The sequence below is a fragment of the Schistocerca nitens genome, chromosome 4, assembly GCF_023898315.1.
Source record: "Schistocerca nitens isolate TAMUIC-IGC-003100 chromosome 4, iqSchNite1.1, whole genome shotgun sequence".
Taxonomy (NCBI): domain Eukaryota; kingdom Metazoa; phylum Arthropoda; class Insecta; order Orthoptera; family Acrididae; genus Schistocerca; species Schistocerca nitens.
The window spans coordinates 460,394,875-460,421,961 of NC_064617.1; the positions used below are offsets into that span (position 1 = coordinate 460,394,875).

General features: G+C 45.4%; 1 protein-coding gene across 2 annotated transcripts in view; it reads right to left on the reverse strand.

The window, feature by feature from the left end:
• LOC126251422 (peritrophin-44-like) overlaps positions 1-27,087 on the reverse strand; it is a 144,869-nt gene that overhangs the window by 117,462 nt on the left and 320 nt on the right. Inside the window, exon 2 of one of the 2 annotated variants that reach the window (XM_049951838.1) lies at positions 18,140-19,752. The exons of the other annotated variant lie outside the window; for it this stretch is intronic. Coding sequence (XP_049807795.1) covers positions 18,841-19,752 — 912 coding nt within the window. The 3' untranslated portion in view covers positions 18,140-18,840. Of the gene's footprint in view, positions 1-18,139; positions 19,753-27,087 lie in introns of those variants that run through there. 2 annotated transcript variants of the gene reach the window in all.

Consider the following 27,087-nt stretch of genomic DNA (forward strand, 5'->3'; position numbering starts at 1 on the left):
AATCTGAATTAAATCTCAGCACTTCTTTTTTCTTCTGTTTCAATTTAATGCCAGTTAGCGCTGGATTCCAGGCGGCACTTAACTGAAAACCTACATCGCTTTTGATGAGATTGTCCACCGTACGGATATGTATGGCCTCCTTAACAACACGGTCCCAGAAAGATGACGCTGAGATAAAACTTTAGTGTTCTCGTAAACTATGCGATGCCCCGTGTCCAGAGAATGCTCCGCTACTGCTGACAGATCAGGTTTCCCTAGGCTTGTATGACGATGGTGTTCAACAAAATGTTCTTGCACTGTTCGTCATGTCTGTCCAATGTAAGATTACCCACTTTGGCATGGGATCTTATATACGTCACTTTTCTGAATTCCAAGATCATCTTTGACAGACCATAATAAATTCAAGTTGTTAGTGGCCGAAAAACATACCTGATATCTTCTCTTTTGAGGATTGTTTCTATTCTTGAGGAAATGACCCCAAAACGCGGCAAGAACTCCCTCCGCATCTTCACTTACATCCCTGGTCTGAACTTGCTTAGGGCGGAATGCATGCCGTATCTGTCTATCAGAATAGCAATTGTGTTGGAAGATCGTTCTAGGTTTTGTAGCTCACCAGGCAGACTGTCGGTATCTGAGACAAAATGTGCTCTATGGACCAACGAGCGTAAGACATTACCGGGTTGTGCAGGATAATGATAGCTTGTGGCCTGCAAATATAACTCTGTGTGAGTTGATTTGAGTTAGGCACTATGTCTCAGTGTACCGTTGGCTTTTCTTCTAACCATGACATCCAGGAATGGTAACGTGCCACCTTTTTCCACTTTCATGGTGAACTGAATATTCTGGAGGAGCAGGTTCAGATGCCGGAGAAACATTCTCTATTCCGTGGGGCCACACCGCAAATGTATCTTCTACATACCTACAGAAGCAAGAAGGTTGGAGACTTGCCGACTGCAGTACTTTTTCCTCAGAGTCTTCCATAAGACAGTTGGCCATCATGTGAGACAGAGAACTTCCCGTAGTGACACCGACCACTTGTTCAAAATATTGGTTATCGAATAAGAAATAAGTTGAGATAAGCAAATGTTTGAACAGTGGCACAATGTTTTTCTCAAAATTGCCACTGATAAACTCTAGCGGGTCCTGTAAAAGTACTTTCATAAATACAGATACAACGTCAAAGCTAACCAAGAGGTCCGACGTTTGTAGCTTAAGTGGCTTCCGGTGGTCTATGATGTCCTATGAATTCCGGATATGATGGTCACATTTATCTACGAGGGATCCAAACAGAAGTAAGATTAGGAATTAGGTAGGAGCCACAGTGTTGAACTGGACGAAGAGAAGACCCATCCTTATATATCTTCGGTAGGCCGTTAAAGCCTTGGCGGAACAGCAAAGGCACTTAATTATTTTTGTCGGAATAGAACTCTTCTTTATACTCTGGCAGGGGGCACTATGAGGTTTGCTTTTCTTCAACTGTGACTGTCTTCCCACGCACGCGTATTGCCTGCTACTGGCCTGATAAATTTCGACGCCACAGCGCGATTATCATCGGTCTCGTCTTGTAGCAGTGACAATAGCATCTACCACCATCAGAAGATGCCTAGAAGTAGTATTAAGGAAATATTGTGGGATTTACACAATATGATCCAACGGTAAACCTGAGAACTGTATTTGCGCTAAATAGGGTTTAACGTTCCGTCGACATCGAGGTCAGCTGTACAGCTGAGATTGTTTCGAGAATAATGAAGGAAATTGTTTGTACCCTTTGAAAGGAAACATCCCGGCATTTTCCTGAGGAGATTTAGACAAATCACGACGAACCAGAATTAGGATGTGGACGCGAATTAGGACCGTCGTCCTCCCGAATTACAGCCCATTGTGCTAACCACTAAGCTACCTCTCTCGATGCTGTGATACTGATTAAAATTCTATACCTGACGGTGGTTTAGCACGTTACAACAGCCCACTGTTGCGTCAGCAGTATAATCATCATTACAATCATCATCATCTGCTCTCATGGATGATGTTCGAGGAACTCGTTCCGGCTTCAGCTTCTTAGCGTCATCGTTTCCCGGGCCGACCTACGTCCCTTTACCCCTCTAAATTTACAGGGTGGTTCCATGATGATGTTACAAACTTTCATGGATGATAGACAAGGATAAATGTATCAATTTCAGGTGAGGGATCCTGGTCCGGGAACGAACTACTCAAAAGTAATAAGCCCAAGTCGTTCAGATACCTCTGATAGTAGACCTCTTCAACAGCAAGCTCTTTGATTTCCACATTTTGTCGCCGTAGTACTAATGGTCGAAACAAGAGGAAACTGTCCAGTAAGTATGGGCTCTAAAGTGCTATATAAGAGCTATGAGCTCATCTTTGCTATGAAAAGCATTTCTTCTACTGAACAAGTGCTCATACCTGTTATGGCATGCGTTTTAGAACCCTTGTTTACTGGACAATTTTTTCTTCTTTGGATCCATACTACAACAGCAAAAAAGGTGAAAAGCAAAGAACTTGCAGTAGAAGAAGTCCACTGCCAGAGGTATCAGAACGATTTTCGGTTATAACTTTCGACTCGGTAGTTTCTGGCCCAGGGTCAAAATTGATACACTTTGCCTTCTCCATCACCCCTAAAAGTTTTTAACATCATCACGGAATCACCGGGGATATTGGGAAGCTTTCTTAGGATACCAGTATTGTTCAATTCTGCTTACATTCTTGTACCATTTCTGCTGATATGCGTCGATTTTAAACGGTGTTGCACATATTTTAAGGTCGTGTACATATCAACGTTTCTTAACGTGTCTTCTAGTTTACGCCCTTTAACAGATATGCGGAAGTTCAGCTCTGATCTCATCAAGTCTCAGATCCGTAAAGTAGTAATGGAACAGCTAGTATTTGATAGAATTAGCGTTGCATTCCTTTATTTATCTTTTTGTTTTATGTTATTTTTATTGTTCCACAGACATACTGAAATTTTGCTGTCTTGTTCTTTATATTTTTATCAAAATAAAAATAAGTGTCTGAATGCATGGTCTCGCTGCGACATGAATTAGTAATATCTTCTCGTGCTGCCAGCAGTATCAGGTGGTTAAAATCACCTGACACGAAGCACGAGATGATTTTGTTAAAAATACCTTTTCTTTATGTACAAGCATTAAGCTTGTATTAAGTACAAACACTATTTTTTGTAAGATTAAACTTACATAGATATGAATGCTGATTGGTTTCAGTTTTGATGTGTGAAACGAGGGAAAGAAATTAAATACTAAAGCTCGCACTGTACTTAGCTGGCAATTGGCCGTTAGCTACAACAAGCTCATCATTACTGATAGAGAATTGTGAAGGTGGTTCGATGAACCCTCTACAGGCATTTAAATGTGATTTGCAGAGAATCCATGTAGATGTAGACTATTCACACGGGAGCGCAGCCAGAGTGTTTTGCCGCTGTTTCTATATACTTTTAATTTTTGATGCAGTTCTGCATTGAAGACACCATAAAATTGTTTCTAACATTGTTTTTAAATAAAATGAGAAACAATATGTGGTGTGCGTACTGTAAGACCTTCGGTACACACACCATCAGATTATTTGACTTGTCGCTCTAACGAAGTAGGCGAGTGTCAGCAATATGTCTTGTGGTCTTATCATGGCGTGTTTATCTTGTGCCGTTAGGTCAGACGATAGAAATGCCACTTGCACGATTAGAGTAGCAGATTGACGGTGACCAACTTTAAACAGAACTTGATTAATTTTCACACACATTTATTAAAATAATAAAAATAATAGATATTACGTAACTTGATTCTGGATGCTGTTTATAATTGACAGTCTGAAGTTCCTTTGGTCTTGGTACGTTTATCTTATTCTCACATATCTCTGATACTTGACAAAGTGTCTATACATTTCTCTTCCTGGCTATGTACAGGAATATGATAATCTTACTAGGCGGAGACTGAAACTTGACTATAGGATAATGCAGACTATTGCAGACTGATACAGACTGACTAATCGGAGGTCTGTACACTCGTATAATACCTCGAGTGTTGAGGTATCATTGCGCGAGTGTGATCCGCGAGGAGAAAAGGTTCTACGTTAGCAGCAATCTCACTGGCTGCGTTACATATTTCATACACGGATCGGCGGAAGCAGAATTTGGTCCGTCTCTAAGGCAGCGCCATCTTATAGTGCGGAGACGGATGAGCGCAGCGCCTGCGCTGTTGTGCTTAGCGGGGCGCGCTCTAGTGGGAAAGTTGTGTACGTGCTGTCTAAGCGGAACTATATACACAACACAATATGACATAAATTTTATTCTGTTTAAAATCGTGTTTTTCAGAAAATAATTGGAGACATAATGAAAATTACGTTAAGTTCACATTCTAAAAACACCGCGTAAATACCACCTCAAGCTACAATCGTACAATATTACCTTCATTTTGAATTTTATTTCAGAGTTCTACTTTGAATAGTTTATGAGCTACATGTCTCAGAATAGCTTGATCTTATTAATTTACGATAACATTGACCCTTAAAAAACCCAGATGGAATTGTTTATCACAGCTGCGAGTTAGCCAAAGATATTAACTTAACGGCTTCTATCGATGACAGAAAATTGAACACGCAAAAAATGCAGGGTTTCCTAGTGTCCAATTGAAACAGAACAGGCAATATATCTCCTGGCTTCAACCGCTTTCCTAGCAGGTAGCTCCGTAAGACCACACGGCGTAGACACCAGTCGGTCTCGCACATTGACCTCGCTTCGTCCGTCTGCTGGGCGCGCTACCGCCCTCTCTCTTCTTATGCGACTAATTTTTGTGTCTGGTGCGCTTACCAGGGTCGGCTGCTTGAAACCTTTTATGCAAAAGTTAAAAATTGTAGTACTGGGACCAACATAAGAAATACAGAAGTCGATGATTTATTGAGTTCATCTTGTTGACCTCAGCGCTCTGCTGTAAACGGTGCAGGTGGACCTCACACCGCTCAGCTTCACTGAAACGAGAGAAATCTGGTGTAGACAGTTGGGATGCTGTTAGCTTCTTCAGTAAATCTTGTTCGTGCTAATGGCGTAGGTCGTGCAGCTAGTTTAGCTGTTGTTGAGCAGCTTATTGCAGCTGAGTCTGTTCAATGAGTTTTGACAACGTTCCTGGTTTGTGGAAGTGCAAATCTCTCGACGTTACTGTTACTGCTCAACTTTGCGCGTTTGGTATCGGCAAATACACTAAGCACCAGCAGGGTCTGTGGTTGATTCTGGTAGTATAAGTTGATATGTAATATGATAGGTTAAGACAAAGGAGGATTAGAAGTCCATCTCAGTAGCTGAGTGGTCAGTACAGCGAATTGCTAGAAGGATCTCAGATGCGATTCCCGGCCGGTTAGGAGATTTTCTCCGCTCGAGACTGGGTGTTGCATTCTCCTTACGTTCTCATCGTGATGATTGACATTGCACTATTGACATGGCTGAATGTGGAAGTCAATAAACTGAAGAAAAAAGGATGATTGGTACCGTAATTCAATGAAGAGCCAAGACTTGAACAGTTGTCAGGTATCCCACCGGGTAGCGTCGTAATTTCTCCACAATATTTCGACAGACGTACACGCTGCCATCTTCAGGTGGTTCCTGACGAATGCTGTGCTCTTCATCCCGGCGCCCTGTATATACCGGCCGTTACCCCCTCCACCGTTCCTCTCCTGGTGTCTTTGGTGCGCCCGGCGCGGTGGCTACTGGAAGTGGTGGGGGAAGAGGCGCCTGTATTTGAACTGGGGTCTGCAGTCTCCGCATCTTTCTCTCCAGGCCGAGTGCAGGGTTCCAAGCCTGAGTAAGTTGAAGGCCGCTGTCTTTATTTATTAGATCGTCCTGTAGTCGGATTTCGATGGCCTCTTAAGTAACGCAGTCCCAGAAGTAGGAGGATTGACAGAGTATTTTTGTTTTTTCATAGTCCAGAGTATGGCCAGTCTTTATACAATGGTCGGTCACGACTGATTTAGTGGCCTGGCTTAATTCGGTATGGCGCTTGTGTTTGCGACACCTCTCTTCTACAGTGCGGACCGTCTCTCCAATGTATGATTTTCCACACTGACAGGGAATTTGATAAACACCTGGTTTTCGAAAGCCTAGGTCATCTTTCACTGAACCTAGTGGAGTCAAGGTTTTTGCAGAGGGTTGGAATACCCATTTCGCAGGCCCGAGGGGCCGAGCGGTCCTAGGCGCTACAGTCTGGAACCACGCGACCGCTACGGTAGCAGGTTCGAATCCGGCCTCGGGCATGGATGCGTGTGATGTCCTTAGGTTAGCTACGTTTAAGTAGTTCTAAGTTCAAGGGAACTGATGACCTCAGAAGATAAGTCCCATAGCGCTCAGAGCCATTTGAACCAATACACATTTCACATTGTGTTTCCCCAGGATTGTACCGATTTTTCTTGAGGTGTTTCCGACAAATGGAATGCACGCCAATGACTTGTGTTCTTCTGTTTCTTCATCTTGTTCGCTTGGCGCAGTCTAAGTGCATGTCTTATTTGCTTCTGGTTGTACCCATTTTTCCGAAATGTTGTCTCGAGGTGCTGCAGTTCTGCTGGAAGGCTCTCCTGATCGCAGATCGATCGTGCCCTGTGAACAAGTGTGCGCAAAACGCCTTCACGCTGGGATTTATGGTGGCAACTGAAAGCATTTAGGTACAAATTGGTGCATGTAGATTTTCTATATACACTGTGTCCCAGCTTGCCGTCAGGTTTTCGTTTCACCAGGACGTCAAGAAACAGTAGGGCACCATCCTGTTCTACCTCCATCGTGAACTGTATGTTGGGGTGCAGCGAGTTGATGTGTTCGAGAAATTCATTTAAGCTGTCATGTCGATGTGGCCAAACAACGAACGTGTCATCCACGTAGCGGAAGAAACAAGTTGGGTTTTGTTTGGCTTATTCTATTGTCTTATATAACCCGTGGTCTAGGGCAGTCCGGCTTTCGCCGCCGTGCAGTACGGACGTGTTGTTATTTCCGCCTGCGGAGCGCGCGCGCTCGCTGTTGTTTACATTTCAGCGGCCGTCACTTACGTGTCGCTTACGTGCACTAGAATCATGGCCAACCGTTTTCGAAAATCAACTTTACGTTTCAACTTCTGCAACGACTACGCACGACCAAAGGCCTTGGAAGTGGAACGCTTCCTATGCGACGTTGCTAAGATCCCAGCTTCTGACATCTTGGGCATCCATTTGTCCATATTAAGCAGTACTGTGTACGTCAAAGTCGTCAATGACGCGGTATGTGAAAGAATACTTCGTGACACCAACCATGGATTACGCTTTTGCCACGCCGACGGCAATGTCGGAGCGGTCACTGTCGACCATGCCGGCTTAGGAATGCGCACCATACGAGCTTTCGAACTCCCGTTCGAGCTACCAGCGGAAGACGTTATCGCGGCTTTCCGCCCCTATGGCACTGTACATGGCCACACTGCCGAACGCTGGGCGCAATTCCAAACGTACCCCGTTCTTAACGGTGTACGGCAGATAACCATCGACCTCCATCGCCACGTGCCATCTTACCTGCAAATTAGCGGGTGCCGCGCGGTTGTCATATACGACGGCCAACCCAAGACCTGTTCCGGGTGCGGCAAAGAAGGCCACCTCAGATCTGAGTGTCTTCAGCGACGAATCACCCAATTGCCAGCCGCTACCGTGGCACCTCCGGCTCCGACGACGGTTTTACCGATCACCTACGCCTCGGCGCTCTCTTCTCCTCCCACCGGCCGCCGCCCATCGGACCATGCACCGGTGACCCTTCCAGCTGCTACGGATACCGCTGGGGCCGACGCGTCGCGCTCAAAGCCTGACGCTACTCCGGCGCCACTACCAACAGCGACGACTTCCGACACCCACCCGCCCGAACATATGGACGCCCCTTCATTTGACGTTCCCGCGGCGGCCTTCCTCTCAGAGCGACGCGACTCCCTCCCGTCTTCCGACACGGAGGGGTGAACCCGCAAACAACGTTCACCTAAGAGGCGCAAGAGGAGGCGCCGTACGGTCTCGGAACGAGACGGATCACCACCCCCCGATGCTCCAGAGGCCGTCCGACCCGACGAGGCCTCGGAGAACCTACACGACGATACGAATAACGACAACATGACGCCGACTGTGGATACGTCGATGCCTACTCTACTGGCTCGCTCAGGTGCTCCTGAACCAATGGACTCCACAGATGCGACTGTCGCCGAGACGTCCTCTGCCCCTACGACCGAATTGGAACGTACGACCATCACAACGACAACGCCTTCAATGGTGTGGAGTGAGGACGTCGATGAGGACCCGGACCACACGCTGGGGACAGAGTTACCCCAGACGGAAGCATCGTTACGCCGCTGATAACGCCGTCGGGTGGCGTACGGCACGACTCACCGTTGCCTCGTCCCTCTTCATCCTCCGCCGGTGGAGTTCCCCTCCACGGCGGGGTACGGCTCCAAACCTACCGAATAGCGACGATCAACACTAACACCATTAGCTCACCCGTGAAACTTCAACTGCTGCGAGAGATGATATGGGCGTCGGACGTCGATATCGCACTACTACAGGAAGTACACCTGGCCACACTTCCAGACGTCGCGGGATATAACACTTATCCTTCTCCTGGTGACCACCTGGGACGCGGCGTAGCCATCTACGCCAGAGAAGGCATTCCAGTGGCCGATATCACATACCTTCCATCTGCCAGAGGCATGGCCGTCACCGTCATGGGGACCCGTATCGTCAACATTTACGCTCCGTCAGGCTCCACCCGCAGACGCGACAGGGCACTCTTCTATTCAGAAGACATCTCTCCTTTGTTTCTTGGACTCTGCGACCATTACTTACTTGGGGGTGATTTTAATTGTGTCTTGCACCCTAAAGATCAAGTGCCCCACTACAACACCTGTCAAGAACTGCGTCATGTCGTCCGAGATCTGTTGCTCCGCGACACTTGGGAAGTTCGGCACGGCGACGCGCCTGGACATACTTACCAGACGAGTCACTCCGCGAGCCGCCTTGATAGAATTTACGTCTGTCGGGAACTCACGCCTGCAGTCCAAGGTGCAGAACTTTGGCCCCTGGCCTTTTCGGACCACTGTGCCTACATCTGCAACATTCTCTTCCCCAAGCAAGTGGTCTGGCGTAGTCGTGCACCGTGGAAGCTAAACACCTCCCATCTTCATGATACCGAATGTCTTCAACGTGTTACCGAGACATGGGCCACCTGTGAACGTCGCTTACCTAAATACGGCACGACCTTGACCTGGTGGCTAGAATGTGCCAAACCTGCCATTCGACGTACTTTGATTCAGTATGGAAAGGAAGTTGCTATGTGGCGCCGGCACACCACCGACTATTTCTACGCCGTTCTCCGCGACCTGGACGCCCAACCGCCCACCCCCGACACCCAGAGGGAACGCAGCAGGATTAAGGCGCAAATTGTAACTTTGACACGCCGTAGACTGCAGGGGGCTATGGTGCGAACCCGACGTCAAGATTCGGCTGAACAAGAACATCCGACCATGCATCATATCGCCTCCGATAGGAAACATCGACGACGACAGCTCATCACCGAGATCACCACCTGTCGCGGCCAGCACGTCACTTGCCAGGCCGAAATCGTCAGTGCCTTTGTCGACCACTACCGCACAATGTACCAGGAGGAGACTACCAACAACCACCCTGAGGAGTTTGTGTTACCGCACCCTCACCAGCGACGTAGCGGACGAGCTGATGGAGCCCATTATGCGTGACGAAATCCACGATGCAATCAAAAAAGGTGCTCTGAATAAGTCACCTGGTGTCGACGGATTGCCGATAGAATTTTATCGCGCTTTTTTCACACTAATGGCGTCACGGTGGACAACGATGTTTAATGAACTGCTGACGATGGGGAACCCCGTACCGCCGTCCTTCGTCACGGGAATTATTATACCCATCCACAAACCGACACCAGGTGTGACGACAGCACATTACCGTCCCCTGACTCTGCTTAACGCAGACTGTAAAATTTTTACACGCCTACTGGCAACGCGATGCCGCAAGATCCTGCCTAGCATTCTATCCCCGGAACAGACAACTCCGGGCGGCTCAGTTAATATACAAACGGCCACAGGAGAATGTCGCGATTTAATTGCACTGGCAGCGGCGTGCAGACTCCGCGCAGCAGTGGTTGCCATTGATTTTGACAGCGCATTCGACAAATTGCGGCATCTTTTTCCGTTCTCAGTGATGAACCGCATGGGTTTTCCACCAACCTTTATCGACGTGATCCGGCGCCTGTACGGCACCGCCGAATCTCTGATTCAGGTTAACGGCCGTGTGGCGGGACCAGTGGCGATCCGGCGTTCCGTACGGCAAGGCTGCCCACTTTCGACCCTACTGTATGCCATAAGCCTGGAGCCACTCATCGGGAGTCTGACGAGCCACCTTTCTGGTCTCACTCTGCGACAGCACAGTTTTCGATGTCGTGCGTATGCGGACGACCTCCTCCTCTTGATCCGCTCACGGAGTGAAACACACACGGTACTTGATTTGATATCAACGTACGGCACTGCAGCGGGCAGTAACATGAATGTGGCTAAATCCGCGGCGATGCCCATTGGACGCGGCCTCTCACACGACGACTTAGCACCTCTCCCGTGTGTACAACAACTACGATATCTTGGTATCATTTTCACCTCCACCGTGCGCCGCTCCGCTGCCATCAATTTTTCGCGCGCACTCCAAACTATCCGCACGACGGTGCAACAAAATCTTCTCCGACGACTCGATTCTTTACAACGTGTCCAATACCTCAATCAACATGTGGCGGCCAGAATGGTCCACATCGCACAGGTCCTCCCGCTGCCATCAACTATTGGACGCAGCCTCCAGGCTGCCCTCGGATACTTCCTTACGGCCGGTACGATCTTTAAGGTCCGCTGCGACACGCTCACCCTTCCCCCGCGAGCAGGAGGCCTCGGCCTTGTCAATGTGCGACTCCGAGCGGCGTCCTTGTACACGTCCACCATGCACAAGCAGTGGCACGGGGGCACCTCCCTTACGCGCAGCTTGCTGGAAATTCTTGTGCCCGCGACCATAACACCACCAGTACCAGTCGGACACATCAAGCACCATTTGACCCACATTTCTGATTTCATCGTCGACTTCAGTTATGCTCACACGCACTTACCGACCACGCGTTCTCCTCGACCTAAAGATTTTTACACCCCACTGCTTCGTTCTATATCCGGCAACAATATCGAACTGAGACATCCGTCCACGCGGTGGCCAACGGTTTGGCGTCACATCCACCAGCCTTTTCTTCCCTCCAACGTCCGGGCGACATGGTACCAAGTCGCAAATGAAAAATTCGCCACAAACCATCGCCTTCACGCCATCGGACTACAGGACTCTCCACTTTGTTCCATTTGCCACCTCGTGGATGACGATGTCCACCAACTGACTTGTGCTGCCACCAGTGACGTCTGGAAACTTGCCCGACAGTTTGTTGCCTGTTACCTCCGCGTTCCGCCGGACTCGATTGACCCACGGACTTTTATCCATCCTGAGAATTCTTATTTCCCCGCCTCCAAAAATCATGCGATTGTATGGGTCAAGGGGTGGACGATCACCTACATGTATAATGGTGGCGACAAATCACGCCTTGATTTCTGGCAGTACTTACAAACCGCCCACAGTGAAGTTGAACAGCGACCGTGCTACCGCGCCTTCTTCGCCAACTACCTACTTGCGATCTTTACTTCACCCCCGCTCAGTTGGATGGTGCCACACGCCGACAGCACTCCCGCCCCCCCCCCCCCCCCCTGCTGACATGTGAGACTCCCCGCGCTACTTTCTACATTTGTAACCCACAGTGGAGTAGGCGCATGGACACGCGCCTCCTTTCGTCAATGCACTACCCCAGACAACACTGGTCTTTCCCTCAGTCCACTGTATATTGCTTCACACCTCTTCGATTACATCAGAATTATTATTCTTTTTTTTCCCTACACCTTGTTCATAAAAAAAAGGGTAGCGTCTTTGATTGATAATCAAAACGTCTTCGGTCCCGGGTTCGATCCCCGCCACTGCCTAAATTTTGATAAATAATCAGCATTGGCGGCCGAAGACTTCCGGCATAAGAAGTCAGCCTCATTCTGCCAACGGCCTTGTCAAAGAGGGCGGAGGAGCGGATAGAGGTTCAGAGCACTCTCTTGTCCTAGGGGTGGGAAATTGCACCTAAAGGCGGGAGAATCAGCAATGATCAACGACATGAGGATGCAGAAGGCAATGGAAACCACTGCATTAAAGACACGTAACGTGTATCCACAGGACATGTGGCCTGTAATTGAAGAAGTGTCATGATGATCTCTCCATTGCCAAAAGATTCCGGAATAGTCCCCCATTCGGATCTCCGGGAGGGGACTGCCAAGGGGAAGGTTACCATGAGAAAAAGATTGAATAATCAACAGAAGGATAACGAGTCGGGGCGTGGAATGTCAGAAGCTTGAACGTGGTAGGGAAACTAGAAAATCTGAAAAGGGAAATGCAAAGGCTTAATCTAGATATAGTAGAGGTCAGTGAAGTGAAGTGGAAAGCAGACAAGTCATGGGCGACTGGAATGCAAAAATGGTTCAAATGGCTCTGAGCACTATGGGACTCAATTGCTGTGGTCATCAGTCCCCTAGAACTTAGAACTACTTAAACCTAAGTAACCTAAGGCCATCACACACATCCATGCCCGAGGCAGGATTCGAATCTGCGACCGTAGCAGTCGCACGGTTCCGGACTGCGCGCCTAGAACCGCGAGACCACCGCGGCCGGCGACTGGAATGCAGTTGTAGGGGAAGGAGTAGAAGGAAAGGTTACAGGAGAATACGGGCTTGGGACAAGGAATGAAAGAGGAGAAAGACTAATTGAGTTCTGTAACACGTTTCAGCTAGTAATAGCGAATACCCTGTTCAAGAATCACAAGAGGAGGAGGTATACTTGGAAAAGGCCGGGAGATACGGGAAGATTTCAATTAGATTACATCATGGTCAGACAGAGATTCCGAAATCAGATACTGGATTTTAAGGCGTACCCAGGAGCAGATATAGACTCAGATCACAATATAGTAGTGATGAAGAGTAGGCTGAAGTTGAAGACATTAGTCAGGAAGAATCAATACGCAAAGAAGTGGGATACGGAAGTACTAAGGAATGATGAGATACGTTTGAAGTTCTCTAACGCTATAGATACAGCAATAAGGAATAGCGCAGTAGGCAGTACAGTTGAAGAGGAATGGACATCTCTAAAAAGGGCCATCACAGAAGTTGGGAAGGAAAACATAGGTACAAAGAAGGTAGCTGCGAAGAAACCATGGGTAACAGAAGAAATACTTCAGTTGATTGATGAAAGGAGGAAGTACAAACATGTTCCGGGAAAATCAGGAATACAGAAACACAAGTCGCTGAGGAATGAAATAAATAGGAAGCGCAGGGAAGCTAAGACGAAATGGCTGCAGGAAAATGTGAAGACATCGAAAAAGATATGATTGTCGGAAGGACAGACTCAGCATACAGAAAAGTCAAAACAACCTTTGGTGACATTAAAAGCAACGGTGGTAACATTAAGAGTGCAAAGGGATTCCACTGTTAAATGCAGAGGAGAGAGTAGATAGGTGGAAAGAATACATTGAAAGCCTCTATGAGGGTGAAGATTTGTCTGATGTGACAGAGGAAGAAACAGGAGTCGATTTAGAAGAGATAGGGGATCCAGTATTAGAATCTGAATTTAAAAGAGCTTTGGAGGACTTACGGTCAAATAAGGCAGAAGGGATAGATAACATTCCATCAGAATTTCTAAAATCATTGGGGGAAGTGGCAACAAAACGACTATTCACGTTGGTGTGTTGAATATATGAGTCTGGCGACATACCACCTGACTTTCGGAAAAGCATCATCCACACAATTCCGAAGACGGCAAGAGCTGGCAACTGCGAGAATTATCGCACAATCAGCTTAACAGCTCATGCATCGAAGCTGCTTACAAGAATAATATACAGAAGAATGGAAAAGAAAATTGAGAATGCGCAAGGTGACGATCAGTTTGGCGTTAGGAAAAGTAAACGGACGAGAGAGGCAATTCTGACGTTACGGCTAATAATGGAAGCAAGGCTAAAGAAAAATCAACACACTTTCATAGGATTTGTCGACCTGGAAAAAGCGTTCGACAATGTAAAATGGTGCAAGCTGTTCGAGATTCTGAAAGAAGTTGGGGTAAGCTATAGGGAGATACGGGTCATATACAATATTTACAACAACCAAGAGGGAATAATAAGAGTGGACGATCAAGAACGAAGTGCTCGTATTAAGAAGGGTGTAAGACAAGGCTGTAGCCTTTCGCCCCTACTCTTCAATCTGTACATCGAGGAAGCAATGATGGAAATAAAAGAAAGGTTCAGGAGTGGAATTAAAATACAAGGTGAAAGGATATCAATGATACGATTCGTTGATGACATTGCTATCCTGAGTGAAAGTGAAGAAAAATTAAATGATCTGCTGAACGGAATGAACAGTCTAATGAGTACACAGTATGGTTTGAGAGTAAATCGGAGAAAGACGAAGGTAATGAGAAGTAGTAGAAATGAGAACAGCGAGAAACTTAACGTCAGGATTGATGGTCACGAAGTCAATGAAGTGAAGGAATTCTGCTACCTAGGCAGTAAAATAACCAATGACGGACGGAGCAAGGAGGACATCAAAAGCAGACTCGCAATGGCAAAAAAGGCATATCTGGCCTTAATTTGAGGAAGAAATTTCTGAGGATGTACGTCTGGAGTACAGCATTGTATGGTAGTGAAACATGGACTGTGGGAAAACCGGAACAGAAGAGAATCGAAGCATTTGAGATGTGGTGCTATAGACGAATTTTGAAAATTAGGTGGACTTATAAGGTAAGGAATGAGGAGAGGAAAGGAATGTGTGGAAAACACTGATAAGGAGAAGGGACAGGCTGATAGGACATCTGCTAAGACATGAGGGAATGAATTCCATGGTACTAGAGGGAGCTGTAGAGGGCAAAAACTGTAGAGGAAGACAGAGATTGGAATACGTCAAGCAAATGATTGAGGACGTAGGTTGCAAGTGCTACTCTGAGATGAAGAGGTTAGCACAGGAAAGGAATTCGTGGCGGGCCGCATCAAACCAGTCAGTAGACTGATGAAAAAAAAAGTGTATTCTCCTCGAAATTCTCCATAAAAATGTTGGCTACAACCGGTGAAAGCCGGCATCCCACGGCGACGCCATCTGCCTGTTCATAATAATTTCCGTCGAACAGGAAGTATGTTGAGGTGAGCACGAACTCGAAGAGCCTTGTTAGGTTTTTGTCGAATTTCTTGCTTATCATATCGATGGAGTCTTTCAGTGGTACCTTAGTGAAGAGGGACACTACGTCGTAGCTCACTAACATGTCACTATCCTGGAGCCGAAGTTCTTGCATACGTTGCACAAAGTGGATGCAATTGCGGACGCTACCCGGTCGGATACCCGTGAACTGTTCAAATTGGAAATACGCCGGGAAAACTTCAGATCGCAAGAGCCAAGACATTTCTATCATTGCCCATCGCGAGAGTGTATACCGTCTCGTAATGGTGCGAGCAGTATAAAATCAGGGCTGAGACTTATGAGAAATTACTGTAGAGAGGGGAAGACCTAAACACGTAGAAATCACTGACATGAACGACTTTCACCAAGGAGAGATTGTTATGACTCGTCGCTTGGGAAACAGCATCTTGGAAGTGGCGAAGCTGGTCTGCTGTTCGCGGGTTAATGTTATGAGAATCAATGGCAAGTCGTTGAAGGACAGTGAAATTAAGAATAGGTGACAAGGTATGCACGTCCACGCCTCATCGTAGAACGTGGAGGATGAAGCGTTTTTCGCTCCGTAAATTAGGACTGGCAGCGGTCTGGGACATAGGAACCATCACATACAACCGCTCGCTCGTAGAAAGGTCCGTACCCAAAGACTAGAAAGTTGCTCAAGTCTCACTAATACCAAGACAGGAAATAGTAGTAATCCGGTGAATTATGGACCCGTATCACTTATGTCGATTAACAGTAGAATTTTGAAACGTATACTGCACTCGAACATAATGAATCACCTCCAAGAAAAAGATTTATTGACAAGTAGCCAACACGGATTCAGAAAATATCGTTCTTGTGAGACACTACGAGGTGTTTATTGTCACGAGGTTATGAGCGATATCGACAGGGAACGTCAAATTGATTCTATGCTTTTTGATTTCGAGGAAGCTTTTGACACGGTTCCTCGCAAGCGACTTCTAATTATATTGCGTATCGTCTCACTTGTGTGACTGGATTTGCGATGTTCTTTCAGAAAGGCCACAGTTTGCAATAATTGACGGCAAAACAGAGGCAACGTCTGACGTTCCACAAGGAAATGTTACAGGCTCTCTGTTGTTCCTAATCTACATAAATGATTTAGGAGACAATCTGAGCAGTCTTCTCCGATTGTTTGCAGATGATGCTGTCATTTATCATAATGTAAAGTCATAAAATGATCGAAACGAACCTGCAAAATGATTTAGACCAGATATCTGTTTGGCGCAAAAAGTGGCAATTGATTCTATATCTCGAAAAGTGCGGAGTCATCCACGAGAGCACGAAAAAGAATCCACTAAATTTCAGTTCACGATAAATTACACAAATACAAAGGATGTAAATTCAGCTAAATACTTAGGGTTACAGTTATGAATAACTTAAGATGGAACGATCATATAGATGATGTTGTGGTGAAAGCAAACTAAAGACTGCGATTTATTGGCATTAACTAAACAGACTGATTAAACTGCGCTTTTCCTCCCGCTTCTGGAATACTGCTGTGCGTTGAGGGATCCGCATCAGGTAGAACTGACGTAGGACATCGAAAAAGTTCAAAGAAAAACAACTAGTTTTGTTCTATCACGAAATAAGGGAGAGAATGCCATGGATATGATACATGAAGTGGGGTGGCAGGCATTAAAACAAAGGCGATTTTCGCTCCGGGAAGAAATTATCTTAAATTTTTATTCACTTCTTCCTCCTGAGAATGTAAAAAAAAAACTTTGTTAACGCCCACCTACACAGGGAAAAATGATCATTACAATGAAAGAAGAGAAATCAGGGCTCACAAGGAAAACTTTTAAGTGTTCGTTTTTCCCATACGTTATTCGAGAGTGGAACGGTAGAGAAATAGCATGAAAGTGGTTCGATGAACAACTTAATTGTGAACAGCAGGTCATGTAGATGTAGATTGTACGCGTACAGTGCTGGTGCAGGTACAACTGTTTCCGAGCACAAGGTCCAGCGCATGTTGTTAATCAGGGGCTGCACAACAGATGACCTATGCAGTCAATTGCTATTGCAGGGGCCACAAAATCACCGAAATTGGATCGTAGATCAATACAAACGCATCGCCTGCTTGGATGACATTAGGTCATGGTAACGTGAGGAAATGCTGTTGTTCAAGCTAATCGCTGCTCGAAACAGGCACCGCGCTGCAGACGTAGGCCAGCGAGGTCAGTATCATGCTATAGGGGACATTCACCAGGACTTCAGTTAACAATCGCAGGCACCATGACAGCTGTGGACAACGAGAACACTAATGTGAAACGGCTACGGGGTCATCCTCTGTCTTGCGGTGTCATGCGGATGCTGTAAGGAGGGGAATGTGGTCATCTCACCGCAATCCCGTCCGTTTTGCAGACTTTCCAGACCGTGGAGCCGATACCACTCGGTCAAGTATCTCTTCATTTGGCATTAAAAGGCTGACTGCACTCCGTACCAGACCTCCCACTGAGGAAAAATCCATGGCAGTACCGGGAAACGAACCGGGTCCTCCGATTGGCAGCCATCTGTACTAACCACTCAGCTGCAGAGGTAAGCTTTATTTACAAGGAAAGGACAAATATATGGAAACACAAGGAAAAAAAATAACACTTTAGCATGCGGTGTAGGAAAACATTTGGCTTTCATATCAGCTTCCAGTCATCTCGGAGTGGGTAAGTAAAGATCCTGTGTGGCTTTCAAGGGAATCTGCTACCATTCTAGTCAAAACATTCTAGAACTAAGGTTGACTGAGCAGGTGAAATAAATGAAATTCGGTCACAGAGATTAGAAAAACTGACACGTGTCACTTTTATTACTAAGGTAAACAATGTACATAATTTTTGTTACACGTGTTACGTTATTATTCAGATTTATAGTCTAAGGCTATAAGATTGTACCCTATGAAGTTAACTATGTCCTGCAAATTGTATTATGGAGCTGGAACAATTGGAAAATGAAAACCTATGGTTGCTTAACAAAGAAAAGGAGAAGCAATATGGATATTTAAGGAAGTTGTATTGGCAGAAAAGGAAATGTAAATGTGAGTTATGAATCGTACCTACATAACTCATTCGATAAGAGGACTGCCTGCAATAGGCAAGGTTCCAGGTTAGAGAGTACAGATTTTTCTGCCAGGAATTACCCTTACTTCTATATGTTCGTAGTTTAAAGAAGATCGGGTACCTATGACGGAAAGTATAGGAAGCATGAAGAGAAAACTAGGATGTAGGAACAGGTTAAAATGTGGTTTGCATCCTCCAGTGTGATAAATAGTTATCACATACATTGTATCATGTATATACAACGAAATCATATCAAGCCACTAGAATTGGCGTCCCTTCAGTCGCCTAAAGCTGGGTAACTACAGAGTTACCACATATAATATGTTGTCATCAAAATTCCAGAGTAAAATCTATGCTTCCTGACGTTGCAGTGAACGGTCGTAAACAGAGCGCAGAGGTCTCAATTCAACGACCAGGAACATTCAGACCATCCTTTTGGAACAGCTACCCATCATGCAGCCACCGACAACACTATCGAAGTGGCTTCCGTCGGGACATACGACGTGCGTTGCTTCTAGGTTGCTGTCGCAGTAATAGTATGAACTACAGCTCAACGGATCCGCGAAGAAGCCGCTGGAAGGGCACCTGAAATCTGAGCTGCTGCTTCCGGGGCAGACTGTTGTGCACAATCCCATCATGCATCCTCCAACCGAGCTGTCAAAGTGACTACCATCCGGACACACAACATGCGTCTTGACATAACCCGACCCATCTCTGGAGCAGTAATAATATCGGGAACAATTGGCTGGGTCAGCGAACCAGCCCTCTGATGTGCAACGAAACTCGACACAGCTGTGGTTATATGACAAGTAGTACTGATCAGAACTGCATTCCCCCAGATCTGGTGTCGCACCTACGCCACCGCAGTGATAGAAAACGGAACAGTTCTTTTCATCTCCATAATAATAAGTACCGTTACAGCTGGAGCCCCCACCTGTTGAATTATTGACTGGGCAGCTAACTGAAATATTGCAATTGTCACATTTACTAACATTGAAGTACGACCCTGTAGCATTAATAATACACACAAAATACACAGACGGATTTTCAGGCGAAATAGTTATAGCACCATTAATACTACAGAGAAAGGAACAGTTGGGTGGTTGCTGAGTGAGGCTGCAGTTGCCCTGGCACGAGTTGTAGTAGGTTCCGGCAGGACACGGAGTGATGGTCTGCGTGTAGCTGCCGTCGCCGTTGCTCGTGCAGTCCATGTAGTAACCGCAGTCCGTGGGGTCGGGGAATCGACCCTCGGCCCCACAGAAGACAACCGAGAGCGCCTTGGATCCTGCTAGCTGGCAGCAGGCGAGCTCTGGAAGCGCCGCCAGCGCCATCATCTGTTGAGGACAAAGAATCTACTCAGGCACAGCAGTAAACTGCGCCAAAGAGGAGGGTTCACTGCGAGAGAAACGAATTCTGCCTTCTACGTATGATAATAAGAGAACGGGACCTGTTATACAAAGTTACATCTCACAGGTAGCAACGATTACTCAGTGATAACCATACAGCTGAGAACGATCAAAAAATGAATAATAATACGAAATAATACACTGACGGAAAAAAATCGCAGTACCAAGAAGGGCTTGTGAGACATAAACTGAAGTTGGTAGGTGTGATTCAACATCTGAAAGATGATGTCTAAGCAGTTTTCAGGCCAGTCGGTTTAGAATGGTGTTATTAGTTCCAGTATGAGGATGCAAATCATGTCTGATTTAAATACACGTTGTAACGGTCATGAGCCTCAGTTACCTTTGAGATACGACGTGGTAAGTTGAGAATGTCGAATCGAAACACCTTTCAGGCGTCTAAATTTCCACCTGTTATTTTATTGCGAACCAGTTTCGGCTGTATATTACGCCATCTTCAGGTCTCCTGACTAACGTACAGGAGGATTTCCACCACTGGTCCAGTCAAAGCAGGGACCAGCATTCAGTGACTCGTGTCCGTTGATTTTGGACGCAGTGACCCCAGCGTTCATCAGTTGTTGAAGAAAAAATGCCGTGATATATAGCCGAAAGTGGTTGCTCAATAAAATAGCAAGTGGAAATTTAGATGGCTGAAAGGTGTTTCGATTCGACATTCGGTACTGAACAACCGAGGTCCAGTAATCATCTATGAAAAGATGGACACAGTGATAAGCTGATGTGAGTCAAGAATGCCGTTAAGGCGACGAAGACGCCATTATCAACATCTCACTAAGTCTGAACGTGCAATATGGCTACGAGACATTAGATGTTCCCGCTACAATAATGCAGAAAGATTTGGCAGGAATGCAGCCAATGTATATGATAGCTGGCAGCGATGTTCACGGGAATGTACGGTCGCAACAACACCGGGCTTAGGGGGGTCCACATGGCACAACCGAGAGTGAACATCATCTTGTTCGGTGTATGGTTCTGTTGCATCGTACTGCATCTACAGCAGCAATTTCAGCAGCAGTTACCACCAGATTAACACAATAAACTTTACAAAACGGCTACTTAGAGGACAACTCCGAGCCAGACACCCTGTAGCGTGTGTTCCACTGACCCCATACTACCACCATTTGGGACTTCAGTGGTGTCAAACGAGAGCTCATTGGAGGGCAGGTTGTTGTGTTTTCTGTTAAAAAGCTGGTTCTGCCTCGATGCCATTGATGGCCGTGTTTTGATTAAAGGAGGGCAGTTGAGGGCCTGCAACCAACGTGTCTGCGCGCTAAACGTACTGGACCTACACCTGGAGTTATAGTCTGCGGTTATCCCACGCACCCTCACTGAAAATCTCTGCGTCAGTCTGGTGACTGTACCTCTTGTGTTGCTATTCGCGAACAGCACTCGTGGGGGTGTTTTCAAACAGGATAACCTTGCCTAAATACCGCTGTTGTAACCCAACACGCTCTACAAATTGTCTACATGTTGCCTTGGCCTGCTCGATCACCAGGTTTGTCTCTAGTCGAGCACATGTGGGACATCATCGGATTACAGCTCCGGTGTCATCCACAAACAGCATTAACCGTCCCTGTACTGAAGGACAAAGTGCAACTGACATTCGGCACCTGTACAACATAATGTATGCACGTCTGCATACTTGCCTTCAACGTTTTGTCGGTTACACCGATTTTTTATCTACCACCATATCACATTTGCAATGCCTTGCGACTCGCTTACAATGTTAATCATTTCTTACCTAGACAAATGTTTTCTCTAAATTTTAATTTCTTTTTGGTGTTGCGATTTTTTTCCTGTCAGTGTATATGCTGGATTTGATGAAAACTAGTTAAAAGTGTGTGAGAGCACAAAGTATAAATTAAGTCTGAAAGCACTCGTGCCAAAGGAAGTTCGTAGTTCGCGGCAATGGCCTACTAAGGAACGGTTCAAGAATTTCCCTGTAGTTATTGATGTAGCCGCGCAGTCTGAGGCGCCTTGTTACGGTTCGCGCGGCTCACGCCGTCGGAGGTTCGAGTCCTCCCTCGGGCATGGGTGTGTGTGTTGTCCTTAGCGTAAGTTAGTTTGAGTTAGATTAAGTAGTGTGTAAGCCTAGGGACCGATGACCTCAGCAGTTTGGTCCCGTAGAACTTACCGCAAATTTGAAACTCTCATTTTTTTTAAACCCATATTTATTTGAACCTGCTCACTGCATTGATCCCTTGATCCCCCTCAACAGTTTTTACCTCCAACACCGGAGCAGAATTAGTGGCGGGCTGCATCAAACCAACCAAAAGGCTAATGACTAAAAAGAAAACTTACTATGTAAAAGGTGTTGATAATCAAATAATCATGCAGAACTGGAACGTGATAGTAAGAGAAGGAAAGAAGATAGAGTTATGGGAGCATAAGGGATCCACAGTGGAAATGAAAGTAGAAATGAAAGTGGAGTAAAACTAAGTTTTGCCAACAAATTTATTTTAGTGATAGCGAATATACTGGTCAAAAATGACAAGAGGAGGAAGTAGGAAATCGCCCGAAGGATTCCAGCTGGATTGCATGATGGTCAGAAAGAATTTCTTAAATTATTTATTGTATTGTAGGGCGTACACAAGACTCGGATCCCAATTTAGTAATAAAGAAGAGTAGGCCGAAATTTAGGAGAATCATCAGTGAAAATCAATGGGAAGGAAGTGGGATACTGAACAACTGCGGAATGAGATACGTTTAAAGTTGTCTACGGCTGTGTATTCTGTGATAATGAATACCACAGTATTTAACGGCTCGTGCCGGAGTCATCTAACCACTTTGCCGAACCAATCTGGAGACAAAAACTGTGGTTACAATTGTATCCGTAAGGTATAAACAACAGAAGGATGAATATGCTTCCATCTGGACACCTCTGTCCAGTTTGTTTACACTCCAATACGACTGTGGCGTTTCATCACATCTCCTCCGGAAAGAAGTAGCTCGGCACTGTTCAGACAAGCTCGATATCTCAGCTGTTACTTCACACCACCAAATACCGACCCACTTTCAAAGAGTTGTCTTTCAAGTGTAGATAACTCTACGGACTGCATGCCTATCAGCTTACGTGAGGTAGTTTCAAGCAACAATTCTGTGATAACGATGCGCTTAACTTTTGTGCCCATTGTTTTGTGGATTTTTGTCTAGTTTACAAGATTTGTACCTATTTCACACCAATAACAAAAATTCATTGAGGCAAAAATATATTCCACTTACAGTTACCATGAGCTATTGCGTGTTATAAGTCAAATAAACGAGACAATTTCTGACTGTTGCCTGACAGTCTTTTCTGTGACACGCCTGGCGCATCGCTGAGTCAATGAAAACCTTTTTTTGTTATGTTATCTATCTTTTACATAGTTGGGAGTTATGTTATTCGAATGTGGGGTAGGTACTTTCTTAACCATCACTTCGCGAATTAGAAATAATGTAAGGATTTGGTTACAAATGATAGTAATTCCAGTTAGTCTTTAACATCTGAATCAATGTTGAGAGTCTCGTAACATCATACCGATGTTTGGTATCCAGCCAGCTGTAACAGTTTACGATGAGTTCGACCAAGGAGACAGATAGATAGGTAGGTATAGAGAAACAGAGAGACAGAGACAGAGAGTGAGAGAGAGAGAGAGAGAGAAAGAGAGAGATGATCAGTTAGTTAATCTGGCTGTAAGACTCTGCGGCTTAGTTTATTAAATGGTTCAGTTTTACTAAGTAAACCAATGAAACTGGACATAGCCATTGCTCTCATGTAGAGACGAGACAGTTCTAGGAAATGGAGTGGCTGTAAAAGATTATGAGACTGGAAGCTGTCCCATAATAAAAGATCGAACTGTGGCTTGAACTAGAGAAACATCTTCCCTTAAACGGAATGTCGCTAAAGGAAACATTTAAATAGAAATGGTAAAAGCATTTTTGGAATTGTTGTTTACAGCTGCCCAGTGCACTGGTGCTGTATTTACTACTGGTATTTAGAGTAGTGGAACTAAAGACCAGTCCCGGATCTATGATCTAAGTTATTTCCTTCCCGGGCCAGAAACTTAGTAGTGGCACCCCTCCCCCCCCCCCCCCCCCCCCACATACACACACTTACCACCCTCTCACTCAAATGTTTGAGATAGCCGGCCGCGGTGGCCGTGCGGTTCTGGCGCTGCAGTCCGGAACCGCGGGACTGCTACGGTCGCAGGTTCGAATCCTGCCTCGGGCATGAGTGTGTGTGATGTCCTTAGGTTAGTTACGTTTAAGTAGTTCTAAGTTCTAGGGGACTTATGACCTAAGATGTTGAGTCCCATAGTGCTCAGAGCCATTTGAACCATTTTTTTTTGTTTGTTTGAGATAGGACGTGACAAATTTAAAGGAATCAATTTCTCAAAAATATGTTCATATTATGCCGGCCGGTGTGGTCGAGCGGTTCTAGGCGCTTCAGTTTGAAACCGCGCGACCGCTACGGTCGCAGGTTAGAATCCTGCCTCGGTCATGAATGTGTATGATGTCCTTAGGTTAGTTAGGTTTAAGAAGTTCTAAGTTCTAGGGGACTGATGACCTCAGATGTTAAGTCCCATAGTGCTCAGAGCCATTGGAACCTTTTTTTTTTTGTTCATTTTATAGCGCACATCTTCCTGAAGAGTTTGTCACGTATAACATATATGTTCGAGGGAATGTAAGACATGTTATTATGTCATAAGTGTGCCAAAGTGCAGTGCCACGCCTCTTCATACAGCATTCATCTATCACACGTCACTGCATTTCCGTCTGTGGAATTCAGCGTGTGTGTTTTGTAACGGAAGCCGTTCAACCCATATTCAGAATAGTGGAAATTAAAATGTCCTGTGGTGCCTCTCCTACTCCCAGTTGCCCGCTCTGACACCCTACCCCGCTTTAAAAAAGCTCACAATTAATAGTAGACGGGATTATTTGTAACCAGGAGAACAAGAACTCTTTAGACAATTTGCACTCTGTGTTGCCTACTGGCTAATAACTTTCTTTTTTAACTGACATAAAATTAGACATAGGAAACATAAACTAGTAAAGGCAAGAGACAAGCAAGGTAGCTCACATTTCTTCAATCCTTAGACGCCAGAATTTTTTTCTTTCTAATCTTGCTACTGCTTTACATGGCGTGCCTTCCTTTCTGCGAAAGAATCTATTACTTCATCAAAGTTCGTCAAACGTTTTGCTACGTGAAAAATTATAACGTCGTTGTACAATATTGAAAAAGCTGCTAATACAAATAGTACCCAAGAGTGGTGTGGTTTCTCTATTTGATTACGACTATTTTGTCACTGTCTGCTAGCTAAAACGAAATAGGCCTTTCTAGTATTACAGCAATTACAACATACGCCAAATAAGCGATATTGTTTTGGCGCAAATGGTCATTTTTATCCATCTCATTTACACAAATAACACGACAGAATATAATTCAAGAAGTACCAATATCAAATGCCTATTAGGTCTATTACATGCAAGAAGTTTTATGTTAGGAAATAGTTTCACATTTCATTCATATGCTTCAGCTTTTCAAGCATGAGATCGAGAAGTAACAGTAGTAGTATTACGAAATTTGTATATAAATTTGGAATCGCCATATTTTTCCATACAATATGTGTGATGTCCCCGTTTCTTCTCCTTCCTCGTTCTAAGAAACAATCTTGTCATCACTAATATTGTAACTATTCCTGTCATTGTCAAAACTTATTCTCCGGTTAACTTCACTAACCCAGCCAGCCACACCGGATTAGTTATCCTGCGTTTATCCTCAGGTTAGGCGTTATTACGCGCTCATACAACGCGTTTTCCGCGTTATTCCGAGAATAGAACTTAAGCTGTTGCTAACCGGGAACTGGCAACTCCTTAGTAGTGAAACAATCTGGCAAAACTATTCTGACGAAATTTCGTTTTCTTGGATACACCTGTAAGATAAAATGCAATGTTTCTTACCTGTTATTCTCGGTAGTCACCCGCCAGGTTAGACGAGAGTGCTAAGTATGCTGCTTCCTGGACTCGGCTAGTAGCGCCGGCACCGAATCGAATCTACCCGGCGGACTAACGACGACGGCCGGTGTGCTGGACAGCCTGGATGTGGTTTTGAGCCGGTTTTCCGCATGCCACTAGGTTAATACCCAACTGGTTCCCACGTCCCGCCTTAGTTACACGGCTCGCAGACATCTGAACACATTCGCACTTTTCTATGCATTACACTAGTCGCAGAGAGTTGGGGTACACTAATTCCTTCCCGAGGGGTACCGGGTGGCGGCAGTAAGCGCATCCGGCCACCCCTTAAAACTAACCTTGCCAAATCCGATTATCCATGCCGACCCTGCCTAACCGCGGGAAAATGGCGCAAGCGATAGATTCTTGTTAGTCGTATGTTTCCACTCTGGTAGACTGAATCTATGAATTTCGCTAGTAATTATAACAACGTTTATCATTCGCACAACAAGCCAGCCACATAAAAAGCAGAGAATTGTATTTACCCGTTCGGATCTATACGGCTCAGATGGTAGAGCCCTGTACCATTCTGTCTGCAGAACTGCTCGTGATCGCCATTTGAAACCGACTATAAGGCCAGTAGGAAGTAACTTTTTAAGACAAATAATTAACATACATATAGCTTTGTCAAACAGTGTAAACAGCTCACAGCTTTCTCAGGTAGTGCAATGAGAGACGTATGTTACTTAGTAACTATTTAGTAGTAAATTTGTCACCCAATTCGCGTCATATTAATATTTCTAATTCTGTGGATAACCAATTAACATCAAGCTGAAATACTACCACATCTCGCGAGTATGTACATAATTCGATTATCTCTGCTATAAAAACTATCACTCCCATTCTCTGCGTGAGGTTTGTTACTGTCAAGACAATGGAAAACCGACAGTCTCTCACAATAAAAGTCGACAAAGACATTCAGTCAGTTTCACTTATTTCGCAAGTGTTTGGTTAACTGTGGTGCATTCTGAGAGCCAAAAGTCTTAATGCAGTGCGAGAAGTTCAGCATGTACTGTTACATGTGCCAGCGTTTTGCAGTTTTTTAAAGGAAAGCACCCAGAGAGGTGGTTTTGTGTTACACGAGAATACGAGTACAGCAGTTTAAGCACCAAACAACCCGGGTTTAGGTTTTCTTTAATTTTCCTAAAACGATTAGGACGAATTCGAGAACAGTTTCTCTGAAAGCGTAAAATTAATTTCCATCACAGATATCAACATATGCTCCATCTCTGACGAATTCCTCGTATACTGTGCACT